General features: G+C 50.0%; 3 protein-coding genes and 1 long non-coding RNA gene across 6 annotated transcripts; 3 read left to right on the top strand and 1 right to left on the bottom strand.

The window, feature by feature from the left end:
- Positions 1–265: 265 nt before the first annotated feature.
- Positions 266–4,880, top strand: LOC130527310 (multidrug and toxin extrusion protein 1-like). The gene is made up of 16 exons (XM_057035680.1): positions 266–484; positions 661–762; positions 873–941; positions 1,322–1,470; positions 1,758–1,800; positions 1,866–1,910; positions 1,982–2,079; positions 2,164–2,261; positions 2,772–2,953; positions 3,033–3,141; positions 3,263–3,338; positions 3,433–3,502; positions 3,578–3,710; positions 3,800–3,894; positions 3,971–4,028; positions 4,094–4,880. The coding sequence occupies exons 1-16, from the start codon at positions 314–316 to the stop codon at positions 4,327–4,329; spliced, it is 1,734 nt and encodes a 577-aa protein (XP_056891660.1). The 5' UTR covers positions 266–313; the 3' UTR covers positions 4,330–4,880.
- A 352-nt stretch (positions 4,881–5,232) lies between these two features.
- On the top strand, positions 5,233–11,971 carry LOC130527315 (high-affinity choline transporter 1-like). Of its 3 annotated transcripts, none has more exons than XM_057035685.1 (9): positions 5,233–5,404; positions 6,877–7,080; positions 7,606–7,719; positions 8,515–8,670; positions 8,741–8,889; positions 8,956–9,099; positions 9,258–9,411; positions 9,943–10,160; positions 10,234–11,971. In XM_057035685.1, the coding sequence occupies exons 2-9, from the start codon at positions 6,897–6,899 to the stop codon at positions 10,816–10,818; spliced, it is 1,704 nt and encodes a 567-aa protein (XP_056891665.1). In that variant the 5' UTR covers positions 5,233–5,404; positions 6,877–6,896; the 3' UTR covers positions 10,819–11,971. The 3 variants fall into 3 exon arrangements, with proteins under 3 accessions (XP_056891665.1, XP_056891666.1, XP_056891664.1); XM_057035686.1 differs by having other exon boundaries at positions 6,843–7,080; XM_057035684.1 differs by having other exon boundaries at positions 5,234–5,404; positions 6,880–7,080.
- Positions 11,972–13,111: 1,140 nt separating this feature from the next.
- Positions 13,112–15,086, bottom strand: LOC130527365 (uncharacterized). The gene is made up of 2 exons (XR_008951012.1): positions 14,957–15,086; positions 13,112–14,270 (listed from the first exon to the last, which is right to left on the bottom strand). It is a non-coding gene; the product is annotated as an uncharacterized LOC130527365 (long non-coding RNA).
- Positions 14,973–21,401, top strand: LOC130527318 (high affinity choline transporter 1-like). Its single transcript, XM_057035696.1, has 8 exons — positions 14,973–15,197; positions 15,276–15,389; positions 16,002–16,157; positions 18,027–18,175; positions 18,549–18,692; positions 18,920–19,073; positions 19,147–19,364; positions 19,464–21,401. The coding sequence occupies exons 1-8, from the start codon at positions 15,014–15,016 to the stop codon at positions 19,986–19,988; spliced, it is 1,644 nt and encodes a 547-aa protein (XP_056891676.1). The 5' UTR covers positions 14,973–15,013; the 3' UTR covers positions 19,989–21,401.
- Positions 21,402–21,682: the final 281 nt, after the last annotated feature.

Genomic DNA, 21,682 nt, shown 5'->3' with positions numbered 1-21,682 from the left:
AATACCAGGCTTTTATTTTCATTTTAGGTTCCTTTAAGTGCGGACAGGCTCCCTCTGGTGGCGGGCTGCGGTAGAACCCACCCGCGTCAGCGCTCCTCTTAATCTGTTTGATTAGATTAAATTAATTAAACTCAACTGCGTCAGTGGGGCGCGCGCAACCGTGGTCGAACTGTTTGAATATTAACCCGCGAGGACGGAAGAGCAGGGGCGCGAGGACGGAACCGCCCCTGGCCCCGCCCACCCCGCGTGGAGCCGCTATAGTCCCGACGTGAGGAGCGTCCGGAGGAGTCGGGACTGAAGGCAGCGCAGCATCATGGACGCGTCCGGTGAGAAGTTCACAGAGGGGAAGGAAAATGGAGCCGTCCGAGGCTCCAGCGACCCGGAGGCCGCGGGAGGCTGCTGCTCCTGCCCGGCCGGGAAGAGGCTCGTGCCGCCGGAGTACCGCAACGAGCTCAGACACCTCTTCAAACTGGCCGGGCCGGTGGTGAGCTGTTAGAAAAGTTATCAAAGTTAGAAAACTGTGGAATATCTTCACTCCAGGTCCGGGGGGGCCACATTTAATCGTAATTATCTGGCGTTTTCCTGCTGCTGATGGGTCGTTTGATCACCGATCGGCTCAGGATTTGCATGAAGGTGAATCTGCCTTTTGTCTGCTTGCAGGTGATCTCCCAGACCATGACCTTCATGATCAGTTTCGTCAGCACTATCTTCTGTGGACACCTGGGCAAAACCGAGCTGGCGGGAGTGTCGCTGTCGATCGCGGTGAGACCTTCTCACCTTCTGGAACGTCGAGTCTTCCGGCCCTGAAATGAAAAATAACCAGGAGAGGAACCCGCTCCCCCACTAACACATTCCCCCTGTGTGTGCCGCAGGTGGTCAACGTCACTGGTGTCTCCATCGGCACGGGCTTGTCATTAACCTGCGATACGCTCATATCTCAGGTAGCGCTCGTGCACCTTTCTGTGGCTTTGTTTGTCTAACCGGGACAGAAAGTCCTACTGCTGCGTTCCCAGGTTCTCCTGGGGTCCCATCTAAAACACGCCAACAATGAGCCTTTGTCTGCTTCCCGTTTGCTTTGGCCCCGGCGCTGTTGCACAGTTTAGGAATCGTTTCAAATATTTTGCTTAGACCTGAGCGGCGGGATCATCGCTCAGCCTTCCTCTAACCTTTAATCAGCCGTCAACATCTGCTGGGAGGTATTTCGCCCCTCCTCTGGAAGGAGCAGGTCGAACTGGGGGGTCCTTGAAAGAATAAACTTTGTTTCATCATGTGACCGGGTATCAATCCCGGTATTTAGCGATGCTAATCTGTTTTGCTGCAGACGTATGGCAGCGGGAACCTGAAGCGCGTCGGTGTGATTCTTCAGAGGGGGGTTCTGATCCTGTTACTGGCCTGTTTCCCCTGCTGGGCCGTCCTCGTCAACACCGAAGCCCTTTTACTGGCTGCTCAACAGAGTCCAGAGGTGGCCAGGTAACCAGCACCGGTCCTGCCGGGCCTGAGCAGCTAAAGAACCACGCTAGTGATGTCATGGGAAAAGATCCCTGCCAAACGCTTCCCTTTGTTAACGCTGCATAAATCAAGCTGAACTCGTGTTAGGACTTTTATTCTTTTTTATCGCTTGTCCTGATTCTGCCGCCTTTGAACCCGCCTTGATTGATCGAGCGTCCCGTGTTTATCGACCCCCCCAACGCGCCGCTGCTGGCTACGCTAGCAGCTGTTGCTGTCGCGTGCTCACATGTGTCGCTTGTGTCTCCCAGTCTCACGCAGCTGTACGTGAAGATCTTCATGCCTGCTCTGCCGGTGAGTTCGCCGCTTTAGTCTGATCTCAGATCTGCGGCAGGAGTTCTGACAGCTTTGCTTTACAGGCCGCGTTCATGTACCAGCTGCAAGGCCGCTACCTCCAGAACCAGGTGGGTTGGTGGCCCGTTGGTGGCTGCGGCGTGGTCAGGAACAACAGTGACCCCATGTCATGTGTTTGTAGGGAATCATATGGCCTCAGGTGGTCACCGGGGCGATCGCCAACCTCTGCAACGCTGGCATCAATTATCTGCTGCTCTTTCACCTGGAGCTGGGTGTCGCGTAAGTATTGAGGAATGGGATGGAAGAGTTCCCCTCTAACCCTGAATGTTCAGCACTCTTCTTCTTCTCTTGTTTTTCTCAAAGAGGCTCAGCGGCAGCGAACGCCATCTCGCAGTTCATACAGGCGTTGGTCCTGTTCATCTACATCTGTGTGATGGGCTTACATAAGGCCACGTGGGACGGTGAGCCGCTCCTCTCGCTTCCGTGACATCACCAGAGTGGTGGTGACGGGGTCGCTCGCCCCGGCGCCGTGCGTCCTGCAGCCCTTCCACGCACAAACCTCCGGTCTTACTCACACAGTGTCCTGGATGAGGGTTTAATGTGTGACCGAGCGTGCGTCCCTCTATAACTGTGTAATGTGATGTGGAGCAGAGGTGGCAGCAGCAGGAAGCTGTTGGATGAGCAATTAAATGGGAACCGCAGGAATGTTACTGCTGTAACGAGTTCAGGGGAGATAATCAGTCCAGTAAATCAATAATCAGACGCTAACCGACGAGACGCAGACACGAGCTGCTTGTTCCAATAGTGCTTCGTTGAAGGTATCGAGTTAATTAGCTAATGAACTCTCCCCAGTGTGGCTTCATTAAAGACCAGTTCAGGCCTTTGATCATACAGAAGCAGATTAAGTCGTACATACTGTAACTTATGGTGGAACCGTGCGGCTAATCTTCATATCTTTGGAATAATAACAGGCTGGTCCCTGGAGTGTCTTCAGGAGTGGGGACCCTTCGTCCGACTGGCTATTCCCAGTATGCTGATGCTGTGCCTGGAGTGGTGGTTGTTCGAGGTGGGGGCGTTCCTGGCCGGACTGATTAGCGAAGCTGACCTGGGAGCTCAGTCTATAACATATGAGCTAACAGTCATAGCCTACATGGTAGTTCTTTATAAAGAATTCCCCTTTCGATGCAGGAAAAGCAGCTGTAATTAAGACTAATCCCTTTATTTCCCCGTAGGTCCCCATGGGCCTGTCGGCCGCCGCCAGCGTCCGGGTCGGGAACGCGCTCGGTGCCGGAAAACCCGAGCAGGCAAAGCTGTCGTGCATCGTCCCCGTGGTTTGCACATGTAAGAAGCAGCAAGCGACCCAAACAGACACGTCAATCAAATGTTTCTGGGCCGTGTTAAACCCCTGCAGCACTCAAACGTATCAGAGCTTTGCTCATCGGGGGCTTCTGCTTCCTCACAGTCATCATGGCGGTCCTCATCGCCGGCTGCTTCGTCATCTTGAGGGACTACATCGGGCACATCTTCACCTCGGACCCGTGAGTAACGTTCCCCCCACGCCCCCCCACGTTCCCGGCAACGGTCTCCGTGGGAGGAGCTCCGGCTTCACCCTGGAATCTCTGTGTTTTTCAGGGATATTTTGGAGAAGGTGTCCGCCGTCTTGGTGGTGTTTTTCTTCATGCATCTCGCTGACGCTATCGCGGTATGAACGGACGCCGGTTCGGGCAACGAGCGTGTGGCGATAGAGAGGAGGTAAACGTGTGTGTGATGCCTCCAGGGCGTGACCGGGGGCGTGCTCCGAGGAGCTGGGAAGCAGATGGTGGGTGCCCTGTGCAACCTGGTGGGACATTACTTCATCGGCCTCCCCATCGGCGTGTCCCTGATGTTTGCAGCACACATGGGCATCATAGGTGAGAGACTCAGGTGGTCATGATCTGATGAATCCAGCCTTTCAGCGTCGGTCTCGGAGCCTAAAACCCTCCCTTGGTCTCTCCTGAAGGTCTCTGGACCGGGCTGACCGTCTGCGTCTTCATGCAGGCCTCCTTCTTTGTCATATATCTGTGCAGGCTTGACTGGCAGAAAGCGTCTAAAGAGGTATCACACGTCGCGGTATTTGCTGTTTATTTAAAGGTGAACGTTGCTAAACTCTTCCTCCGATGGTCGCCGCCAGGCCCAGGTGAGAGCGGGGATCCAGGTCAACGAGGACAAAGAGATGACGGACTTGGAAGGTACGGGGAGTTCCGATTGATGTCAGTGACAGTGTTGTGGGTGCTCAGCTCTCATGTCCTTCCAGGCCCGGCTCGCCGCCACACCGGCGTCAGCACCGTGGACGCCGCCTGCAAGGATCCGGAGGGGGCGTCGGCGGCCGCGGCTCAAACGGAGCGGACCGTCACCACGACCACCACGGTGGGCGACCTTCTCTCCGGGACGCAGCTGGTGCTGCGGCGCGGCAGCGCGCTGCTGGTCATGCTCGCCATCCTGGCCGCCGGGATCCTGCTTTCGCACTTCCTCACACCCCTGCTGAAATGAGCGGCGCCTCCAGGGAACGCCGCCCCCAGAGGTGCCCCCGGTGATGAGGCTGGGGGCCTGTTGTTAGCCCGATGCAGCATCTAAAGGCCCCCCCAGCGCCACACGCCCCCTCCAGCCTCTCTGAATGTACTCGTTTGTGTTTTTAACGATTTAATCACCCGCCGCTGCAGCCACATTTTTATTTATTAGGAATCTTGAAGGATCTTCTGCTGTTATAAGACGACGTGGATTTGAAACGACGTGCATCTGCAGATCGACTGAATATTTACTCAAGTGTTGGCAAACTCGACCTCTGACCTTTGCCTCCATCCGGCAGAGCAAACGTGGCGAATGCTGATGCGTGGCGGCCGCAGCAACAGGAAGTTGCCTGTTACTTTGTCTGTGTGTGTTTTCCAAATGTGGTTTATCAGCTCAGATTTGAAAATTCTAAATGTATTCTAAAGTCTGTAGATATATTTACACATGTGCCTTGGACTGATGTAATAGCGCAGGTGTTGGTCACCTGGAGCACCGTTGGACTGTTATTAACTATTAAAGGTCGTTACTATTTATTGGTTAAAGGCTTCCTGTTGTAGCAGAGCTGCTATTTTATCCTTGGTTTTCTCCCCTTCATGGTTTCTCTCTGAGTTTGTTGTTTTGTTTCATGCTCTTTGGCTGCGCACAGCTGTGTGTTATTGATGATTGCAGCAGGTTTTAGTGGAAATCCTCGCACACATCTGCACACACACGCATCAGCGCTGTCCTGGGTTAAATGATGCCACCACTTGGTCCAATTATTGCAACATTTCCAGGGATACCTTTGTAATTTTGAGGTCTCTCCCACGTGACCTGTTGACCTGTCAAACTGAAAACAGCCCGCGGCCACAAGGGGGCGCCCGCGGCCGACGTGAGCATCGGCGCGAGAGTTGAGAAGCTCTTATCAGGGGGACCCTGTGCGCGGTTCGGGTGGTCGATGGTCTCAAAAACATCACGCACGCCTGCAGCTGATTGGCCCGTTGGCCTACCCTGAGATACCCTCCCCAGGAACAAGTTCGAAGAAACCCCTCAACAGGGCAAAGACGGGAGGAACTTGAAGGTGAGCAACATCTGGGGGGGATGGGGGGGGCAGATGTGCAAAAGATCCTTATAAATCAAGAGTTTACGGTGAGGGTGGATTTTCCTTTTCTTAAAATCATTTTCCTGGTGCATATCTGGCATATCTCGACTTCTAACGGTTCCTTCTGTTTTTGGCAGAGTGGTCGGGTGTGTGTAGGTTGTTGGTGATCACAATCACGTGATTATTCACATATTGTCCGGTTGACGCGCCTCTCTTGAACTCTTCGGATTACATAAATCGGAATAATAATAATAATAATAATCTCATCATAATCCCACCTGTGGATCACAGCGATCCACAGGTGGGATTATGATGTCAAAGTCATCCCAGGAGTTTTATAACGGACGGCGAGATGAATATCGGCGGAGTGGGCGGGGCCTAAATAACAACCGCGTGACGTCACTGGCCGCGGGTTCTGAAAACGAGGCAAATTGAAAGGTGAACGCGCGCGGACGTCTGTCATGCACAACCTGGACCGGAGAGCAAATGTGGCGTTTCAAGGGATGAAATGAAGGTTGCAAGAAGAAGAAGTTTAAACCCAGATGAGTTTAAACCCAGATGAGTTTAACCCAGATGAGTTTAAACCCAGATGAGTTTAAACCCAGATGATTTTAAACCCAGATGAGTTTAACCCAGATGAGTTTAAACCCAGATGAGTTTAACCCAGATGAGTTTAAACCCAGATGAGTCCAAACCCAGATGAGTTTAACCCAGATGAGTTTAACCCAGATGAGTCCAAACCCAGATGAGTTTAACCCAGATGAGTCCAAACCCAGATGAGTTTAAACCCAGATGAGTTTAACCCAGATGAGTCCAAACCCAGATGAGTTTAAACCCAGATGAGTTTAAACCCAGAGGAGTTTAAACCCAGAGGAGTTTAAACCCAGAGGAGTTTAAACCCAGATGAGTTAACCCAGATGAGTTAACCCAGATGAGTTTTAACCCAGATGAGTTTAACCCAGATGAGTTTAAACCCAGAGGAGTTCAAACCCAGAGGAGTTTAAACCCAGATGAGTTTAAACCCAGATGAGTTTAACCCAGATGAGTTTAACCCAGAGGAGTTTAAACCCAGAGGAGGTGAAACCCGGCGGGCTTCTCTGCTCCGTGTTCAGACGCTCGACTGCTGCTGTCTTGTGGGAGATAAGTTGATCAAGATCAAGCTAACGGTTCCTCCACCAGCTCCTGCCACGAACGCTCGTGTCCAATCAGATTCTAAGAATTTCGTTTTCCGCGCAGTCACCAGGAGTCAAAAATGGCGAGTGCGAAGGTCACCATCAAACCCGGTTCTGGTGCCAAACGTGCAAACAGACGACCTGCAGAACAAACACGGCGTGTTGGTCCCTGACATGAACCCCCCACACACACCTCCCCCCCCCACACACACACACACTCATGTGAACCCTCCACCTGTGGACAGCAGCCCTCCGGCATCACTCCCCCTCTGTGGTCAGCAGGCGGGCGATCGGTCAACATGGCGCTCAACGTCCCCGGCGTGGTCGCAGTGGTTGTCTTCTACATCCTGATCCTGGGAACGGGAATCTGGGCGGCACGGAAGTCCAGGAAGGCTGAGAGGAAGAGCCACGGAAATCAGGCCGAGGTGGTGCTCCTGGGAGACAGAAGCATTAGCTTACTCGTTGGGATATTCACCATGACTGGTATGTTAGCCTGCAGTCACAGCTCTTATTTCCTATTTTTGAGACTCATAATTAGGCACAATAAGCCGGTGAATCCATGATAACAGATAATTACTTCCTCCTGGTGGCCCAAAGGTCACAAACACGGTGTGGAAAAAGCACCTTAAGCGTTTACGGGGCACAAAAGCAAAGAACCTAATCCCCATCCAGGCCTCGCTCCCATCTACAAGCAATTTTCTTCCTTTTTTAGAGGCAGAAATCCCTTAATTTTCCAAACATTCCCTCCATTTTTCCCTGTTTACAGCTGCCCCCCCCATTACTCCCTTATCTCTGCTCCTCCCCTTCTATCACAACAGGCTCAGGTCATGTGACATGTGTCAGAACATGCACTGTACGTGCACTTTTTCACCATCGTTGTTCACCTGAGGAAAAGAATCAATTCACACGTTTACGCGCACGATCCAACGTGCACGTTGAGGCCAGACTGTGGCTCATTTACGGTGAAGCTAATTCTGACCTTTCCTCTTCTCCCTGGTTCCGGTAAAGCCACCTGGGTCGGTGGCGGGTTCATCCTGGGGGTGGCCGAGGCCGTCTACACTCCCAAGCTGGGCTTATTATGGGCCCTGATGCCGCTCCAGTACTCCATGGCCTTCATATTTGGTAAGACACGTCAGACACTACAGCAGGTCCAGGTTCTGCTCTTCTCAGAACCTGGATCTCAGAAACGGTCGGCGTTCCCCTCTGGACCGGCGCCGAGGCCTCCCAGTCAGCGCCACCGCTGGTGCCGCGGAGCTGGACTGGGAGTGTCCCCTCTGGACCAGAACACGGGTCCGTTCACAACGTTCTGGCTCAGAAATGTTGTTTATCTGATCGGTTCTCTTCCAACAGAACTCGGCTCGTCAGGGTTTTTAGCTCTTTTCTCCCGTAGGAAGAGAACAGGAACACGGACGACCCGCTCCGATCGGAGCTTCTCGGCCCGGATGTTCCCGGTTCTCCGCTGACCCGCTGTGTTCTCTGGTGCTATCAGACGCAGCGTTCCCAGTAAATAGTTCAGATTCCCGTTGGGATTTCAGCCAGACTGTAAAGCGCTGCTTCCAAAGGGAAACGGTTTGGAACGTTCCTTCCTGAAATCCCGTGTTTGCTTTGGCAGCGCTGACGTATCAGCGAGCTCCAGCGCCGCTCCACACGCCCATGCTCTAGAACTTTGACCCACTTTAAGGAGGAACCCAAACGAACTCAGAATTCAGCCTCTTTCGTGCTGCTGACCAATTTTCCAGGATCCTCTTCACCCACCAGGAGTTCTGGTAGTCAGGGGGAGGCACCAGAACCCCTTCGGGGCTCCGCCGAGGTGCCCTTGAGCCAGGTGCCGCCTCCCCGTGGTCCAGAAGCGGCGCGGTGCTGAGCGCCCCGGGTTCTAGAGCGTGAAACACTAACTGATGACAGGATCTGCTTCAGGTGGGCTTTTCTTTGCCAAACCAATGAGGGAGCGGATGTACGTCACCATGATGGACCCCTTCCAGATCAAGTACGGGAACCTGCTGAGCGGCGCCCTGGTGCTCCCCTCCATCATGATGGACGTCCTATGGGTGGCCGCCACCCTGCTGGGCTTAGGTGAACCTGTCTCCTGTTGGTCCGTGAAGGCCACACTCCTGCACGCACACCAACCCTCTTTGTTCTCCAGGAGCCACTGTCAGCGTCATCCTGGACCTGCCCTTCGCCTACTGCGTCTGGATCTCATCGGCCGTGGCCATCGTCTACACGCTGTTGGGGGGCCTCTACTCGGTGGCCTACACCGACGTCATCCAGCTCGCGCTCACCTTCTTCAGCTTGGTGAGTGTCTCCGGGCGCGTGTTGCCTCTTCTCAGCGTCTCACCCACGTCGTGTTCGTCCCCGCAGTGGTTGTGCGTCCCGTTCCTGCTGACCAGCCCGTTCTCCGTCAGCATCCTGGAGACAGCGTTCAACGGCACCTTCCAGGAGCCCTGGGTGGGAACGCTGGAGCTGGACGACGTCTGGAAGTGGATGGATGACTTCCTGATGCTGGTGAGCTGAATCCAGAAGCTTATCTGAGATGTTTGAGTGGAGGCGCAGGATCCTGCTGGCCACATTTCTTCCTGGATCATTGCTGAACTCTGGTTAGGCCACCAGGGGGCGTTCTTCTCCCCTCCACCTCATGTGTGGGCCCTCCTCCTCCCCCCCAGGGTCTCGGGAGTGTCTCCTTCCAGTGCTTCCACCAGAGGACGCTGTCTGCTTCCTCATCTCGGACCGCCCAGCTGACCTGCTTCGCCGCTGCCTTTGTGGTGGTTATTCTTGGGATTCCTCCGGTTTTGGTCGGGGCCGTCGCGGCTTCCACAGGTATTTCACCAACTCATTCTCAGGTACCTTGCTCAAGGGCACCCGGACATGCTGGCACCCCAGAACCCCCTCCATGGGGCTTCTCAGTCCAGACCCCAGCAGACTGAGCAGATGGTAGCAGATTGTATTTTCTTTTTACTAATTAAATTAGTTGTGTGTGTAAAAGATTATTTTTCCTTTATTAAAGATCATTTAACAGCAATATTGGTCACATCAAACAATACAAACAAGACCAATGCAGCAAGAACCATACAAAATACAACAGAAACATGAAATAACTGAAATGAATGTTTAATCATTAATTAATCAGGGTTTAATCAATAATTAACACAAGACCTTTGGAAAAATGAAGGCACCGATCCTCTAGGGAATAAAGGAAAATGTCAGCAGTAAAACGGAAGAATCTTCATTTTCTCTGTAAAATCCCGATATTACAAGTCTTTACTTTTACTTCCGCCCCCTGCTGGACGGGGGTGTAATTACATGCCAGTATGTGTTTGCTGCGGCGTCACCTGTGTTTGTGCTGAACAGACTGGAACCAGACGCTGTACGGATCTCCGTCTCCCGCCGCCCGGGGGCAGAACACCTTCATTCTGCCCCTCACCCTGCAGTACGTCACCCCCTGGTTCTTGTCCATCGTTGGGATCGGAGCCATTTCCGCCGCCGTCATGTCGTCCGCGGACTCCGCTCTCCTGTCGGCCACTTCGGTTTTCTCCTCGAACATCTACAAGAACATTCTCCGTAAGCAGGTGCGTGGCGGCGCCCCGTCGGCCTCGTGCACGGCCTCGTGCACACGTACCCACGTCTCTTTCCCCTCCACAGGCGTCCGACTGGGAAATGCAGTGGGTGATTCGCGTGTCTGTGGTGGTGGTGGGGGTGCTGGGCACGTCCATCACCTTCTACACCAACAGCACCTTGCTCCTCTGGATCCTGGGCGCCGACATCTCCTACACCCTCATCTTCCCTCACCTGGTCGCCGTGCTCTTCTTCCAAGTCACTAACGGTTACGGCGCTTTCGTGGGATACGTCATCGGGCTGATTCTGAGGATTCTGTTGGGTGAGAACACCATAGGTCTTCCTGTCGTTCTTCAGCTCCCTGGGTGCACGCTGCAAGACGGCGTGCACGTGCAGAAGGCCCCCGTGAGGACGTTCTCCATGCTGTCCACCTTGCTCAGCATCCTGCTCTTCTCCTGGCTGACTTCCCTCATGTTCAACCACGGACTTCTACCGGAGAGGTGGGACACTTTCAACGTCATACGGGGATCTCCGAGGAGCGACGTCGTTCCGAGGAGCAACGTCGTTCCAAGGAGCGACGACGTTCCGAGGAGCGACGTCGCCCATCGGAGCAGGGAGGCTGGAGGTGAATCCGAGCGGGGACTCGTTTTACAACCAATGCTGAGGACTTGATCACAAAAATTAGACTTAGAATCGACCGGGGATGTAAATAAATGCCTACATTTTATTTTCTTTGGGTTTTTTTTTTTGTTCCTGAAACAGTTTAAAACAGTTTCAGCAGCAAAACATCCCTAAAATATGGAAAACCCACAGTGAGCTCAAGCTTCACTGGAATAAAAAGGATTTATACTTATTTAAAGCCCAACCCCGATTAATGAAGAGAAGAATAAATCTTTATTTTTCGCCCCTTTTGACCAGAATATCAATAGTTTGAAATGTTCCTTTTAGGATCTTTTCATTTAAATACATTCAGCATAAATTGATGGGAAAAAGGATCCAAATATAAAGAATATAAACAGTTTGTGGTCTTTAAATCAGCGAAGGTGCTCAGAAGTTGTGGTTTCCTGTTATGGTCCATATTTTATTATTATTATTATTATTATTATTATTATTATTATTATTATTATTATTATTATTATTAACCATTATTTAAAATAGCGTATACGTTTATCCAACCTTGTCATAACGACCTTTTCTATAATTGTGTGAAACTGTGGAAGCAAACGAACAAAGGGTTCAATAACAGATTCTGTTAAAGGTTTTACTCATTTTTACTCCTGTTGACATTATTTACTGTTGTGTTTACTTTTTACGTTTAATTACACTACTTATAATTTCCTCTGGTGTAATAGTTCACTACAATTATAATTTTTTCTGTTTTCTAACTGTGCCCTGTCATTTATTTTTGGTTTTACTGTTTATCTCTTTGGCCTTTTTCCTCTCAGTTTTAGGTTTTTTTTTGCATTTTATTGTTAAAATGCAGTTATTATTATGTGATTTCATCAGTATTTTCTTAGTTTAACTTGGTTTAGTTAAGGACTGAACGGCTCTTGTGGCATTTAGATTTTGCTTTGCTTTATTCAGCGTTTCTGTGGCTAATATCTGCCATCCAGAGCCCAACCAGGATGTTCTAAACCACCTTTATTTCAGACTGAGTAGGAATGGAGTCCTCACCAGTACCAGTACCAGTACTAGTACCAGTACCAGGTCCTACCAATACCAGTATAACGAGTACTTTTGATGCCTAAATACCTCAAAACATCTCCTGGTTCCCCCTGAGTGCCGTGTCTATTTAAATAAATGGTTTATTTACTGGAATAAACAAGGTTTTGTTGTTATTACACACACACACACACACACACCACACACACACACACACACACACACTGAGTGCAGTAGCACCTGTAGCGCTGCATGGTTAGCCTAGTTTCAGGTAACCTAACACTGTGATTTGGACCTGGGCTGGTTGAAACCTGGCTGAGCCGTGTGGGTGTCTGCAGCTCTTGGTCTCAGCAGTTAGCACCATGGACCAGAACCATCTGAGCAATGAGCAGAATTAGCAGCACTCAGTCGCTCAGATCTGGAGCTTTCAGAGGGAACGAAGCCAAGTGGCCAAAACTGGAGCCAGTAAATGACCCTCACGTTAGCCTTTAGCTTGTCTCTTCTCATTTTAATCAACCTATTTGGCCTGTGGATGTCACAACACAACCCTCTCCATACGCAGCTGATGTCAGTGTTTGTGTAGCATTTCTCACTTCCATTGTTACTGTTGCCATGGCGTTAGCCTCTATGTAGCTCTTCGGATCCACCCCGTGTGCAAGGCTAACCTGCCCTTCCAGACCCATGTAGCAACAGTGTGTTTGTGTCTTTGGGCTGCAGATTCTGTATGTTTGCACCTATATGCGTGTGTGTATACGTGCAGGCTCTTCCGAGGCCTTTGTGGGCCGTTACCTCAACCACCGGCTGGGTTAACCATACATTAGGTCGTGCTATGTTGAGCCGTTATGTGTGTTTTTCCAGAAAAGTGTGAGGCATCTCTGGCTAGTTTCAGGTCTTTGAGCTAAATCTGCTCTTGCGTAAGCAGCCTGGCGTCCTGCAGCAGCTGCGATACATTTAGCTCCGTGAGTTTGGAAAGGAATTCAGCTAAACAACCAATTATAGATGTGAACAGGGACCTGGCACATCTATACCTGGTGGCCGCCACTTCAGGGATACCAAGTGGATTAGTTGAATAAGCTGCAAAGATACAGTTCTGGATCTGGTGGCACTTCTCCAGCTGACCTTTAGTGAGCGTCAGGTTGTCACCAAATGCTCCTGACAGCAGTGGACAAGGTGTAGAGCCTAAAAAGGCTGCTGGTTTGTTGTGGGGATGAGTCTATTTTAGAAGAGTAGCCTCAGTTGGAACTGGATATCACTTCCTGAACGTTCGTCTCCGCTGAAGCTTCACAAAGACACAAAATAAAGCCTCTTTTCATCACTGTTATTACTGTTTATTTCTTGTTTATCTCCATGATTCTGACGCCAGGTCGTCTATTCTAAATTAAACACTCTTATTTTTGTTTTCTGTGTGTTATATTTCCTCTTTATGCGTCCAACGTGTGACACATTGATCTTTAATAACGATCAACCCTCAACGTTGGTGTTAAACGTTGTTGCCTGAGAGCAGAAAGCTGCTTCAGAGTCGTTCTGTCATCGATCCGGGACGCCCAACATTTCGCCCAACGGGTGTGAAGTCTCTCGTTACAGGCTGGGCTCAAACGTGATGATTTCCATTTGACGAATGAGCATTAAAGCCGCTGGTTCCTCTGGTTGTCCTCATGGTTAGCAGGTCTCAGAGGGATCAGAGTCCTGATCGGAACAGGATGGACCACGACTGGGTCCTTCCCACAGGTCAGTGAGCTCTTCCTCATCACACGCTGGATCTTCAGGAGATCCCCACTCAGCTGAGATCTCCAGAACTCCAGAATCTTTAGTTAGCAACTCTTACAATATTACGTTCTTCCGTCCCCTCCTTGCTTTGTTGATCCGAATCTTTCGGCCCGTCAGGAGCTGGTAGGAAGCAGGAATCCTCCGTGGATGATCCACTCCCACATGGGAAGGATCTGGAGTCTCCGCTCACCAGAATGTGCTGGACTTCTGTAAGTAATGGACTCATTTAAAGCTCCTTCAATAACAGTAACGGAGTGTTTGAATTGAACTGAACATGTTTGTTACGCCCGATGAGAGATTATGATCAGGATTCCTCCCTGGAGGTGAAGCATGTTTTGGTCTCGGTCCTGATTGGCCGCTGTGACACCGTCCTCGTCCCTGCCTTGCTCCAAGGCTGGTTGGCTCTACCAGCAATGCCCCACCAGCAGATGGCACAGGAGGTGGTTTTCCTCCCTGGAGTGACCCCTCCCCTCCCAAGTACGCTTTAAAACTGGGTCTACCAGGTCACTGCAGACTCTTCCATCCTTTCCGACCGACGGGGAGCCGTTCTGAAGAGCCTCCTTATTTCTGTCTTCCAGCAGACCCCCAGTCGTCCTCCCGGACCCCAGCGTCCACTGGTCCTGAGCTCTGAACACAGTCTGGGCCCCAGCATCACCGAGAGGGGAGCCGGGCACCTTGGGAGCCTCAGGTAGGTGCTCGCTCGCGCACGCATGTCCGCGCTCTGCTGCATGCGCAGCTCCATGGAGGTGGGAGAGCGGTGGAGGAGTGAACCGGTGCCCAACACCATGCGGGGCTTTATCAGCTGCCCCCACAGCTGCACGCTTGTTGAATCTGCCCTGGAGGGGTTTTTGGAGGAGCAGTAGTTTTCCACTGCAGACAGAAGCAGCAGATTTCATGGATATTTCACATCAGATCGGTGTTTTTCTGGTTAAGTTCTTCTACTTGACAGTAACTCCTCAGCTCAGTTGGGTGTTGGGAGGGTTCTTTTCTGGTCCGCTCCACCTCAGCATCTTTATTCATAGGTCTTTCCTTTGACTGCTGTCCAACAGAGGCGCACTGTTGACCTGGTTTTACTTTCTGACACTCACCACCAACTAAAGGGCAGATATTACAACACAAGCTAGTAATGATGGAGTGTTTGGGTTAGCTAAGAGCTGACCGAGCCCATCACAGAAGCAGAGAATTAAAAAGAAGATTCGGTCTGAATGGAAAAGTACCGGGACACTAGACAATAGTAGAAATTTGAATTCAAAAATGCCAAACGAGCCCGTTTGTCCTGAACTCACAATGTGTCTTTTAAGGAAATTAGCAAATGTGAAACTGTTTTAGCCTGTTTGAAAGTGGACGATTCTCTTTTTTTTTTTATCTCTCCACAGGAAACAGGAGACAATAAATCTAAATATATATATATATATATAAATAAATAAATAAGGAGAAGATGGCTCTGAACGTGCCGGGCCTGATCGTGATGGCTGGGTTCTATCTGGTCGTCCTGGGCACGGGGATCTGGGCCTCCATGCGCTCCAGGAAGGAAGAGAAGAAGTGCACGGGCGATGGCATGGAGATAACGCTGCTGGCCGGACGCAAGATTAACCTGCTGGTTGGCATCTTCACCCTGACTGGTAAAGACTCCGCGGGCCTGGACTGTTCTGCCTCATATTGAGTCGCGATTCTCTCTCTCATGAATTGTGTCCCAACAGCAACGTGGGTGGGCGGAGGCTTCATCCTGGGCATCGCCGAGGCAACGTATAACCCAACTCTGGGGGCAGTCTGGGCTCTCATGCCGGTCCCTTATATTGTGACCTTCTTCTTAGGTGAGCATCAAGCATGTCTTCACCTCCTGGTTTCTCTTCCTGGCCCGAGGCTTGGTGCTGGATGCGTAACCAGGAGGATGCTAACACACGTAGCTCTGGCCCCGGCAGGGTCGCAGCCCCCCGTCGGTTTTACATGTGATTGAATGGGGACAAGGGTTGTAGTATGATGACTCCACCTGCACTGGCACAGCTTGAGTGGGATGGAATTCAGGTGTGGAGAACAGGAAACAGGAAGTGTGAGGCAGGAAGTCGTCGCCTCTCGACGGTTATCGTAGCCGCCCACCTGAGGTGTGTGTCTTATATTTCAATAGTTAACCATTTAGAAGGTTAAGGTGAGATTTAGCTGCAGAATCGTCTCCTAGTCGATGTCCCTCCGCCCACTTCTGCTCACTAACAAGTGTGAAGGGTAAAAATAGCATCCCTACAAATTGGGCCTGCGTTGGGACCTGCGAGAGCAGCTGCAAAGGGTTGAGCTGACCCTGACACGTCCACGTCCTCAGCATGTCAGTGGGCGTCGGTGTCGGCACAAATCATTTCCCAGTTTTTTCCAAGTCCAATATAATGTTCACCCGTGTCTCCATTTTGACATTTTGACACCTTCTGATTCTGCAGGTGGGTTTTTCTTCGCCAAACCTATGAGAGAGAACAATTACGTGACCATGATGGACCCTTTCCAGAAGAAGTATGGGAACGTTATGAGCACCGTGCTGATCTTCCCAACCCTGGTGGCGGATGTCCTGTGGGTGGCACGCACACTGGTCAGTCTGGGTGAGTTACCTCATCCTGCAACACTGCCAGGTGCTGAAATGTGTGCCCGCGTGCACGTGTGCAACCCTGACGGATGATCTGTGCATCTGCACAAACACTCACAACACAGAGATGTGAGAAAGAATATGGAGGGTAACTTATGTTGGGATCACCTCTAAGATAATATAGGCTGATATAGGCTGATATAGGCTGATATAAGCTGATATAGGCTGATATAGGCTGATATAAACTGATGTAGCCTGATATTATATATATGCTTATAATATATGCTGTATATATGCTTATAACATTCTAATCTATCTGTATTTTTTTTTTTTTTCTGTCTCTTTACTCTGCATTCGCTGCTACTATAATTCAATTTCCCCACGGGGATGAATAAAGTCCATCTTAATCTTAATCTTAATCTTAATAAGCTGATATAGGCTGATATAGGCTGATATAGGCTGATGTAGCCTGATATAAGCTGATATAGGCTGATATAAGCTGATATAGGCTGATATAGGCTGATATAAGCTGATATAGGCTGATATAAGCTGATATAAGCTGATGTAGCCTGATATAAGCTGATGTAGCCTGATATAAGTCAATATAGGCTGATATAAGATGATATAAGCTGATGTAGCCTGATATAAGCCAATATAGGCTGATATAAGCTATATAGTGATGAAGTGCAATTTGGAATAGAGGGAAGCTAGCAACACTAAAGCTACGATAAATAACAGCTGGTTGTGAAGTCAGGCGTCATGTGTCGTTGCAAGCTAATCCTTGGGGTCCGTGTCCAGCTGGTGCTGGTAACTGACGACACAGCAGCGATACGCGCCGCACTGGTGCTCAACACAACCTGTTCTGGCTTCTTGCAAACATGTTTGCAGGACAAGGTTTCCTTTCCTTCCCAAGTCACACGTCAAATGCCCGACGAAGTATTCCAAAGAAACTTTTCCTGCTGTTTTTATTATTCCACGGTGTGCGCCTTAATGTTACGGGCAATATTTTATTGCCGTCTTCCTTTTCCAGCCTTGTTTTAAAAGAGGAATATTTACTGTTGCTGTGTTCTGTAAAACATAAAATCCCTGCGTGTGTTATCAGAGCAGCCGTGTTCCACAAAAGGTCTGGTCGGCAGGAATGTTCCTCTTAGCCTATTTAACCAATATAGATTTAGGAGACCCTCACACCTCTTCCAAGGACACACACCACACGCACACACACACACACCAACACTTGACACTCTTGACTGCAAATCTGATCTACATAAATGTTGCTGGGAGACTTTGTAATATAAACTGTGTGTGTGTGTGTGTGTGCGACCGAGCAGGAACTGTTTACAAAGTTTACGTTGTGTCATGCAGCGCCCGCCGGGTCGTGTTTGTGTCCATCTCGATAACCCCCAGATCAGCTTTGCCCGGCGGAATAAATCCCGCCGAGCAGATGGAAGCGGCTGGATTTTCCGGTTTAAAACCCTCCGGTGTGAAACGATGACCAGGAGGAGCCACCAAGTGTTCCCTCCGTGAAGGCCTTTCGGGCCATTTTCCACCCAACAGTGAAAATTATGCGTGTTTCTAATGTTCCCAGAGGTGGATGTCTCAACACGTGAAGATGTTTGGCGAATACCTGACACCAAAACGCTCTGGCAGAGGAGGGGGTCAAAGGTTTGGCTTGTTTGTGCACCCTGCGGTTATTAATGTCGGATGACTAATGCCCAGCTAAAACTGGTTCCTGCAACAGGACCATCCCGACCGAACTAGACTTGCGTAACACGCACTCATCCAGTCTCTAATGAAGCTGTGTGTGTGTCTGTGTGTGTGTCTGTGTGTGTGTGTGTGTGACCTCCATCAGCCCTTCGGTGCTCATGGCTCTGCCCTGTTGTTCCAGGTGGAACCATGAGGGTCATCCTGGATCTGTCCTACATCTACTCCATCCTCATCTCCGCAGTAGTGGCCATCATCTACACACTCCTGGGGGGCCTTTACTCTGTGGCTTACACAGACGTCATCCAGCTCATCCTCATCTTCATCAGTCTGGTGTGTAGCATCTCTTCCCATCTGCATGTGTGACACTCGAGGTTAAAAATATTGAAGTTGAGGTCCAATAAATGGCCTGTTTTATTTCCACGGACTGGTTTATTTACTTCTCTTGACCCAGCAGCGTGCTGTTCAGCAAATATTTGGGATGGAAACAGAGGCTTAGTGATAGAATGACCTATTAAACTTTCTAAAAATGACACCCTCCTCCTTTACTTCTAATGGGGAAAGCTCTGGAAAAGCGTTCCGGCTTTTCCCAGCACTAACTGTGCTGCTTGACTCTCCTGATGTCCAAGAGCCGGCGGAAAGTTTCGCCGGCGGAAAGTTTCGCCGAGAGGCCGCGATCAGATAAGCTGTGTGTTTGTACGTGCAGTGGGTGTGTGTCCCTTTCCTGCTGACCAACCCTCACTCTTTGGACATCTCGCTGACGGCCTACAACCAGACCTTCCAGGCTCCCTGGGTCGGCACGGTGGAGCTGGATGAGGCCGGCAAATGGTTTGATGACTTCATGCTGCTGGTGAGCGGAAGATGTGATGTTTGCTGAACACACACACACACACACACACACACACACCACACACACACACACACACACATACATACTGCATGTACAAAGACAAGACCGGTGTGAATATGGGTCACAACTCGTATTTATGCTTATTTATAGTGCTTAAGGAGAGGGTTTGGGTGATCCCGTGGGGTTTGTTTCCTCACATCAGGCCTTGACAGTGTATTTTTCTCCAGGCTCTGGGGGGCCTGGCCTACCAGGCATTCTACCAGAGAATTCTGTCAGCCTCATCCTACACCCAGGCTCAGGTGACCTGCTTTGCCTCATCAGCCTTTTGCCTGGTGCTGGGTGTCCCGTCCATCCTCGTGGGCGCCGTGGCTGCTTCTACTGGTACACACTGGTACTTCAGTTCAACTGTTTGTGGTGTTTCTAATGGTTCCTGGTGAATTAATGTGCCTGTCAGACTGGAACTCCACCAGCTACGGATTGCCGACCCCATACGAGCGGGACCAGGCGGGGGCCATCCTCCCCATTGCTCTGCAGTACCTCGTGCCCTCTTACGTCTCCATCATTGGCATCGGAGCGGTGGCGGCCGCTGTCATGTCCTCCATGGACTCGGCTCTGCTCTCCTCTGCATCGCTGTTCTCCTCAAATATCTACAAGAACATTTTCAGGAAGCAGGTGAGGATGACGGAGAAGACATCTTCACGATGCATCGGTGGCGTGTGAACACATCTGTCTGGAGGTAACACCGGCTCCGCTGGCTTGTCTCTCCATCAGGCATCGGACCGTGAGATGCAGTGGGTGATCCGTATCTCCGTGGTGGCTGTGGGTCTGGCCGGCACTGGTCTCACCTTTCTGGACAGCAGCGTCCTGGTCTTCTGGCTTGTGGGCGTGGACATGTCCTACACCATCATGTTCCCTCAGCTGGTCTGCATCCTCTTTTCCAAGGTGTCCAACAGCTACGGAGCTGCTGTGGGCTTGATGATGGGAATCGTGCTGAGGGTGCTGAGCGGCGAGCCGCTCCTCGGCCTCCCGCCCGTCATCCAGTACCCTGGTTGTCGGCTCAACAAAGAGGGGAAGATGACCCAATACTTCCCCTTCCGTACTGCCATCATGGTTGTCTCCATGCTGTCCATTCTTCTGGTCTCATGGCTGATGTCCCTCATTTTCAACAAGGGTCTGCTGCCCGAGAGATGGGACACGTTCAAGCTCAAGCACAGGCCGACGTCTCCCGCCCGCACGTCTGAGCCCAAGGTCGATAACTCTGAGGACAAACAGATGCTGAGCACCACGACTTTGTGAACAGACTGATGGGAGCAGAGAGGAGGAAGACGACTGGAGGTGGACGTGTTCGATCGTCTGCTTCGGTTTTACCGGGGGGGTAACAGCAATGTGCACCCGTTCAGTATGACATGATTTTACTTCAGACACTCTGGAGACCTACTTCTTCATCAGGAGCCCATCTCATATGTGACATACACGTCAGCTGAGACACGAAGGTGGCGCAGCGTACAAGACGACGAAGACGGCTTCGTGCGTATCGTCAGATTTTACCTCCACTTCTAGCACCAATTACTCCATTCCCACTTGTGTTTGTTAAACGTGACATCGAGTGCTTGAAAAGCCGCAGTATTTCAACATGTGAAGGACTCCACAAGTTATTGCTTTGTTAGACGTCATGTGTAAGATGTGAAGGTTCACCGGCGGAGGTCTTTTACTTTTTAAAGTATACTTTAAAATTTAAAGTATATTGTAAACAAAAGTAGATCCAGTAGAAGTAGTTTATATAGGGAAGATTGATGATAATGAGTTTATGAAATTTGACAGCTCAGTTTTACTGGAGGTGGCCGTGACCCCATGGTCACTGTGGAGATGGAGAAAAGGTCACAGAACCAGTGTGGTTCCAAAAGGACGGCTGAATGTCAAAATAAAAGAGTACTTTTTGGTTCAAAATTCAAATATGAGACTGAACTCCAGCGGCTCGGTACGACAAGTGGACTTTTAAAGAAAATTAATCAGATTGGTGTTCGGATCCAGGTTTCAGGCATTCAAAAGTCAAGATAGGTTTAATGAAATGATCAATAAAATGGTTTATTCGGGTCTAATATGATACACTAGTGCGAGACCTATTTAGCTCCTATTTAAGTTCACTAAATGGCTGCTGAGACAAACAGGCGCGTGGGAATATCGGTGCTGCCGCCTTCTCTGCTCACTCGACAGGAAGTGGAGCTGCAGATTTACACAAGTGACTCGGCTCAGCTGAAAATGACATCTTTACAGTCTATACCAGACACCTCTATCTCAAAATAATAGATACCTTTCATTCAGAATTGTTTTCCAGTTGTGTGTGCACTAATTTCAACCCCTCCCATCAGCTGCAAAGTGCTTCGTATTGCAGCAAATGGAATGGAATGGAAAATATAGCCTGACTTAGCTTTTCTCCTCAGTCCACAGCATCAGTGCCTTCATATTGTCAGGCATCTTTTGGTTTTTGCTTTGTTGAGTCAAACTCCATAATTGTATGTTACCATTGTATTTTTATTGTTTTTACCCCTAAACTACATTTGGTTTTATACTATTATGCATGCTCGTGATCATAAACTGTGTTTGTATACTGAATTTTGGTGAAGGCTGCCTCTTTCCAATAGGCAAAGATGTATTTTGTTATTGTAAATCCCCATGGGGGGTTGACTAAGAATAAAGTTTAGATTCAAATGACTGTTTCCCATCTCATTAATGTCAGTGTGAGTGATATAAGATGAGACAAGAACTAGTCTGCAGCTGTTAAACATACCCACCAACCCACCAACCCACCAGAGAGAGGGACAATTGCACAAGTATGGATAAACGATACAATATTTAAAATAAAAAGGTTTAATAGAGGTTTGAGGTTTAATAGAAAACCTTTAGTAAATGTATGTCCCTTTATCTATTTACAGTGAAACACGTAGTCATCAGAGTGCTCTAATTACGGTGCAGTTCATAGGTCAAAGGAA

The sequence above is a fragment of the Takifugu flavidus genome, chromosome 6 (genome assembly GCF_003711565.1).
Source record: "Takifugu flavidus isolate HTHZ2018 chromosome 6, ASM371156v2, whole genome shotgun sequence".
Taxonomy (NCBI): Eukaryota; Metazoa; Chordata; class Actinopteri; order Tetraodontiformes; family Tetraodontidae; genus Takifugu; species Takifugu flavidus.
The sequence above is the reverse complement of the archived record's forward strand: the minus strand, read 5'-3'. Positions and strand labels throughout refer to the sequence as shown.